The sequence below is a fragment of the Caretta caretta genome, chromosome 28, assembly GCF_965140235.1.
Source record: "Caretta caretta isolate rCarCar2 chromosome 28, rCarCar1.hap1, whole genome shotgun sequence".
NCBI classification, from domain to species: Eukaryota; Metazoa; Chordata; order Testudines; family Cheloniidae; genus Caretta; species Caretta caretta.
The window spans coordinates 9,773,236-9,780,212 of NC_134233.1; the positions used below are offsets into that span (position 1 = coordinate 9,773,236).

General features: G+C 48.3%; 1 protein-coding gene across 1 annotated transcript; it reads left to right on the forward strand.

Annotated features, from left to right (window-relative positions):
- The first annotated feature begins 4,188 nt into the window (after positions 1-4,188).
- On the forward strand, positions 4,189-6,195 carry LOC142070276 (uncharacterized). The gene has a single exon (XM_075123858.1). The coding sequence runs from the start codon at positions 4,232-4,234 to the stop codon at positions 5,555-5,557; it is 1,326 nt and encodes a 441-aa protein (XP_074979959.1). The 5' UTR covers positions 4,189-4,231; the 3' UTR covers positions 5,558-6,195.
- Positions 6,196-6,977: the final 782 nt, after the last annotated feature.

The window sequence follows — 6,977 nt, forward strand, 5'->3', positions numbered from 1 at the left end:
GGGTGGGAGGAGGTATTTTTTTATGATTTGTGTGTATATAAAAAGCTCTTCTACACTTTCCACAGTTTGCATCCGATGAAGTGAGCTGTAGCTCACGAAAGCTTATGCTCAAATAAATTGGATAGTCTCTAAGGTGCCACAAGTCCTCCTTTTCTTTTCACAAGGAGGAGGGTGTTGGGCTTCCTACAAGAGATCTCTCCCTAGACCCTGCTCGGGGCAGCATCTCTAGTATCAGTCTGTGGCTAGTAGGTGTGTGATGGATCTGCTGGGAGAGAGGAGGGGGTCTCTCTTCGCCCCCTCACCCTGGTGTTTCCTGGGTGCTCTGAGCGGGGTGGGGGTGGGACTCTGTTGACTGCGGTCCACCCAGAGTTTCCGTTTGATTGGCTCCTCTCCCCCACGAATAGTGGGGCTGTGAGTGGGACAGCAGGTCCTGAGTGTGGGGCTCTTGCTCTTTCAGGGGCCGGTGACCTTCGAGGAGGTGGCTGTGTATTTCACCAGGGAAGAGTGGGCTCTGCTGGACCCCGCTCAGAGAACCCTCTACAGAGACGTCATGCAGGAGACCTATGAGACTGTGACCTCGCTGGGTAAGGATTCCTGTCCCCTTGGTTCTTGGAAGGGGAACGGAAGAGATGGGGTTCACGCCACCCCCACAATGCCACCTCTGCTCTGTCCTGTTCCAGCATCACCCCAGCATGCCAGTGACACACACACGACCAGAGACCCTCCCCTGCTGCTGAACGCTGTGGGAAGAGAGCACAGGAGCAGAATCGCACAGTGTCAAATATCTCCTGTTTGCACAAGTAAAACGGGGGGTTAGGTCCAGCATAACGAACAGAAGCTTCCTACCCGTGGCCTTCTCTCAAACCCTGAGCCTTCTCCACCCAGACCAGAATGTGCTTGGGGTGTAAGAAGCAGGCTGCTGGGGTCAGAGCGGCTCGTCCAGGGTTACTGATCACACAGACCTTGAATGGTGGCTGGGGGAATCCAGACAAGGGAGCTCCAGCAGCAGAGCATTGAAACTCAGCCAGGATTACAGATGACACAACTCCTCACTGCTCCGGATTGCCCCGTGCATGGGACAATGGCCTCGGTTGCTGGTGAAAATCCTTGAGACTTGGAGAGTTGCTCCCCCCATCCCCATGTGCAGTAGCCACAATCTCTCTTCTCTGCAGACTTGGTTTTTTGAGTCCCTCATTCCTGAAGTCACATGACCCCGATTCTTATTTTTCACATTCTGCTTTTCTAGACTATTTAGAGTCTGTTGCTTCTGAATGATAGTTTCTAATTTCCCAGTGTTCTCCACAGCCAGGGATTTTCCTACTCCCTCCCATTGCACTGGACTCACTAGGTTCCCTGGTATTTAAGAACGGCCACACTGGGACAGACCAAAAGTCCATCTAGCCCAGTGTCCTGTCTTCCGACATTGGCCAGCGCCAGGTGTCCCAGAGGGAATGAACAGAACAGGGAATCATGAAGTGATTCATCTCCTGTCACCCATTCACAGCTTGTGACAAACAGAAGTTAGGGACACCATCCCTGCCCATCCTGGCTAATAACCATTCACGGACCTGTCCTCAATAGATTTCTCATGGTGTTTTTTGTTTTTTTTTGTAACCCTATTATAATCTTGGCCTTCACAACGTCCTCTGGCAAGGAGTTCCCCAGGTTGACTGTGCGTTGTGTGAAGAAATACTTCCTTTTGTTTCTTATAAACCTGCTGTCTATTAATTTGATTGGGTGATTCCTAGTCCTTGTGTTATGAGAAAGAGTAAATGACACGTCTTTATTTACTTTCTCCACGGCAGTTTTGATTTTATAGACCTCTCTCATATCCCCCCTTTGTCTCTTTTCCAAGCTGAATAGTCCCGGTCTTTTTAATCTTTCCCCGTACAGAAGAGTTTCATACCTGTAATCATTTGGGTTGCCCTTTTCTGAACCTTTTCCAATTCCAATATATCTTTTTTTGAGATGGGGCAACCACATCTGCAGGCAGTATTCGAGATGTGGGTGTACCATGGGTTTATATAGAGGCGATATGATATTTTCTGTCTTCTTATCTATCCATTTCAGAATGATTCCCAATATTCTCTTTGCTTTTTGACTGCCGTTGGACACTGAGTTGATGTTTTCAGAGAACTGTGCCCAGTGACTCCAAGATCCCTCTGTTGAGTGGAAACAGCTCATTTAGAGCCCATCATTTTATATGTGTAGTTGGGATTATGTTTTCCAATGGGCTGCAATATGGTGCTATCCTGACATCTAGTACTGCTGAGATCCTGCATTCAGTGATATCCCTGCCCTTCCTGTTCCCATTCTCATAAAACAAGAAGAGCATCCAAATGCGTGTTTACCTTCATTCCCTCAGCAGTCCTCATGGGAATCCCTGATCGGTTCCAAAGTGTATTAAAACCTTTCTTAAAGGGTTACCTCCTGCTGGTTATCAGGTCCTGTGAGTTTGTAGCCCAGAAAGACCCCCCTCAGTCAGCTCAAACTCAGCTGTTTATCCCCCAAAAGTCTGTCGTCTTCAGTCTCCTGAATGAGGGGAAATCCGTCCCTACCCCTTTCTGCGTTGGGTAAAGCTTCAAAAGGTGGAGCTCTGCATAACCAGCCTTGAGATCTGGCATTCATCACCCTGTAGTGATACCAGCTTGCACAGGAAACCCAACCCGCAGCCCTTCCTGGTATCATGTGGCGCATCTCGGCATCATAGTCTGTGAAGAATTCATGCTTTCAAGGGCTGGCTTAGATATACAGATAACAGTCATAATTAGGGCAAGAGTTTGCAGGCAATGAAAAGAGAGTAATTGACAAACGTGAGCAATATCTAATCCTTTAAAGCCTGAAAGTGCCTTGGGGGGAGGGGACAGGAGCCGGCTGTGTGGGGGCGGTGGGGCTCAGATACTGGGCATTGAGAGCCTAGAGCCAGTTGTGCGCTGGAGAGACGGGGCATGAACCAGCTGTGTACAGGGGAGATGAGCAGGGGAGAGGTGCTGTGGACACGGCCGCGAGCAGCTGTGAGTGCCGTCCTCTCTGCAGCATGATGAGAGAGCCTGGCGTCCCACTGCCGATCCCAGACTTCTATGAAGAGGGAAGAAATTGGCATCAAGTCTCAACCGCAGCCAGCCTGTGCCCTGGGGAGGAGACGGGTGTCTCCAGGGAGAAATCTGGGGGATTGTGACCCTGCATGCCCCACCCACCCTCTGATCAGCAATTCCGGATATTAACGGTGATTCCAGAAACAAAGAGTAATTTTGGGAAAAAATGCAGTCCTAGCTACAATTTCCAGAAAACACTGGCCCTGGTTGTAACATTAAATCCGATAGTCTCAAGATCTAGGCCTGTGTTGATCAGATCTGCCACTCTGCCTTCACGGAGTTCACTCTGCTGGTGGGTTGTACCCCTTCCCCCATTCTGTGTCTGCCTTGTCTATTTAGATTGTAACTTCTTCAGGGCACGGGCCATCAATGCTTCTCGGTTTGTACTGTGCCTAGCAAAATGAGGACCCACTGTTAGTTGGCCCTTAGGCACTAAGGTAATGAATATGATTGATAATAATCATCTCCTGGCATTTTGAGCCAAGGAACCCGGCCTTGGGACGTTACTACTTAAAAGTGAGCTGGGCTTAAAAGCATGGAATATTCTTTGTGACAAGTATCCCACAAATTCCACTGACCTCCCTTGTTTTCTTTGCCTTGAGCAGGGTTTCCAGTTTCCAGAACTGATGTGATCTCGCAGCTGGAACGAGGGGAGGAGTCGTGCGTCCCAGACCTTCATGGCTCTCAGAAAAAAGTGCTCCCGAGAGCTGCCTGCATAGGTGAGGCATTTTTAAACCAACCCCAAAACTGTCGGTGAATACAGGAAACATTTGGGATGCCCTACAAAGATCTTGTGAGCTCTCCAAGTTCAGGATTGTTCCCTGCAGATGTGGAATCGTTAGACAGAGGTCACTCATGGCTTCCCACCTATCCTGACTGACAACTGGCAGCAGGTCCCTCCCCAATCTTGCTGTCCCCTGAGATTTCTTCTGAGATACGGGCCCAGAACTGATCCCTTCCTTTCTCTCGTCTGGGGAAGGTTGAAGGGAAAATCAGCTCCTGATAGGTTTGATCTGTCCTGTACACGTTTTCGTTCCTTCATCCCTTTTTCCATTCTTCTCTCTGAGATTTCCTTTCTCTCTGGCGCAGGCAGAGACTTACGTCTGGATTCTCTCGGTCTCCCGTCAGGTTTTGGGATGGTGAGTGAAAATGAGGAGGAACCCCAGCAGGAAGATGCTGAGCGAGTGGAAGCCCATGGGATGTTGTCAGGAAGGTCCAAAGGGAATGATTCTGGGAGCTGTGCACGCCCAGAAAAAACAAAAGCCTGTGAGAGTCAGCAGAGGCCAGAGGAAAACTTCGGTAGCCAGTCAGACCTTATTACATGTGAGAGAATGAACTTGGAAGGAACACGCTACACATGCCTCGAGTGTGGGAAAAGCTTCAAAGGGAGCTCGGACCTTCTCACACATCAGAGAATCCACACGGGTGAGAAACCTTACGCATGCTGTGTGTGTGGGAAATGCTTCAAGCGGAGCTCGCATCTCATTGCACATAAGAGAATCCACATAGATGAGAAACCTTATGGCTGCCCTGAGTGTGGGAAACACTTCAAGCAGAGCTCACACCTTATTCGACATCGGAAAATCCACACGGGTGAGAAACCTTACGGATGCCCTGAGTGTGGGAAACACTTCAAGCAGAGCTCACACCTTATTACACATCGGAAAATCCACACGGGTGAGAAATCTTATGGCTGCCCTGAGTGTGGGAAACACTTCAAGCAGAACTCACACCTTATTACACATCAGAAAATCCACACGGGTGAGAAACCTTATGGATGCCCTGAGTGTGGGAAACACTTCAAGCACAGCTCACACCTTATTACACATCGGAAAATCCACACGGGTGAGAAATCTTATGGCTGCCCTGAGTGTGGGAAACACTTCAAGCAGAACTCACACCTTATTACACATCGGAAAATCCACACGGGTGAGAAACCTTATGGATGCCCTGAGTGTGGGAAGCACTTCATTGACAGTTCATCCCTCCTCTCACATCAGCGAATCCACACAGGGGAGAGGCCCTACACATGCTCTGAGTGTGGGAAAAGCTTCAATCGGAGCTCAAACCTGATCAGACATCAGCGAATCCACACGGGAGACACACCCTACACATGCTCTGAGTGTGGGAAAAGCTTCAATCAGAGCTCTACCCTAATCACACATCAGAGAACGCACACAGGAGAGACCCCCTACATGTGCTCTGAGTGCGGGAAAAGCTTTAATCGGAGCTCATACTTTATCATACATCGGCGAATCCATACGGGTGAGAAACCTTATGGATGCCGTGAGTGTGGCAAACACTTCAATCAAAGCTCAGCCCTTATCACACATCAGCGAATCCACACAGGAGAGAGGCCCTACACGTGCTCTGAGTGTGGGAGAAGCTTCAATCAGCGCTCAACCCTTATTAGACATCAGAAAATCCACATGGGAGTGATCTGTAACAAATGCCTTGACTAGGGCTGGCCAAAGGTATTTTTTTCTTTTAAATCACATTTGCTAATTCCCACTTAGGGATCTGTGCCCCATCTTCACCGTGGTTACTCAGCTCCCCCAGATGAGTTGCCTGCTCCTGCCTTTTGCAGCTCAGCCTTTTTTGGGGTCAGTCCTGTGATGTTTTCTATCAACTCCTTTCCTTTTGGGTCAAAGGAGCGTGTGTCCCTCCAGCCAGGAATGTTCATCAGCTCCAGGTGGGGGAGAGAGGTTTGTTCCCAACAAGCTACACTGAGGCAAAAACTACCCGTGCCTTACATCCAGTAGGACTGTACATGGCGTTGGCTGCTCAAGTTAGTGATCTTGGTGTTAAAAGACAATTACAGTTGTCGTGCAGATGCAGCTGAGGTGCAGTGGTTGGCATTAGCTTTCCCCCCCTTGACCTGACCTAAATTCCATCACATGTCCTAGTCTAAACAAAGCCTGAGCATCACAGTTATACTGTTCCTCCATTTAAAAACCATTGTTAGTCATCAAGTTCCCCCACCAGGATCATATTGTTTCATTCCCAGTTGTCACAGTTCATCAGAGCGCTGTTGCTTCAGGTTTTCCTGAAGGCAGATATTTTTACTCCCGTTTTCCTCCCTTAAAATATATTGAAGTATAACAAAGAGCAGGAATAGGGAAGGGATAGGGAAAAATGTCTTTTCCCCTCTGTAACAACAGAAGAACATAGGGTAAATCAGAGGGATTCTCCATCACCATCTCTATCCCCCTGTTCTTCAATTGGTAAGGTCAATATTTCCCGAAGGGGCTGGGAAGAGGATTCTCTAGTAAAGGATTTGGAACTAAGCAAAAGACCCATTCATTTGCCTCCCAAAGCAGTTGTGGCCCATGCCCTGCAGGAGGTTGCTCCTGAAGATCTTCCCTTCCTAATCAGGTGCATGTTGCCTCTTATTTGGGAAATGCAATCCCTTCCTAGGTAGAGATGGGAAAAATGGAAGTGACATTTCTGTTCAGCTCACTCCTGGGAGATGCTGTAAATGTGTAGGAAATGACATCCATGAGGAATGTGATAGAGCTGCAGAAAGACACCCATTTTGAGTAGATACCTGACATTTGGTGTCTTAGAAGGATTCTAAGCCGCACCTGAATTTAGTCCCTTATTTAAATCTGTGCCACCAGATTAAAGAAACAAAAGGGCATATTTGGGGGAGTTCTACCTCAGTATCGCTACTTGTATGTTGTGTGGTTGGTGAAGAATTCTACGCCAGAGCCGTGTAAAATTGCTACAACTAAGGTCAAAGATTTGACAAGAACTCAGGTAGAAATGAGAGGTACGAGTGGTTGATTTTCACCCCAGAGATGGACGCTATGGTGACCTGTGGCCAAGGTAAACTGTTTTTAGAATTGCTCACACTTCTAAAGGATGCCATGATGAAACTGG

Coding starts and splice junctions, on each gene's coding strand:
- LOC142070276 (XM_075123858.1), top strand. CDS start 4,232: ATGGTGAGTGAAAATGAGGAGGAACCCCAGCAGGAAGATGCTGAGCGA.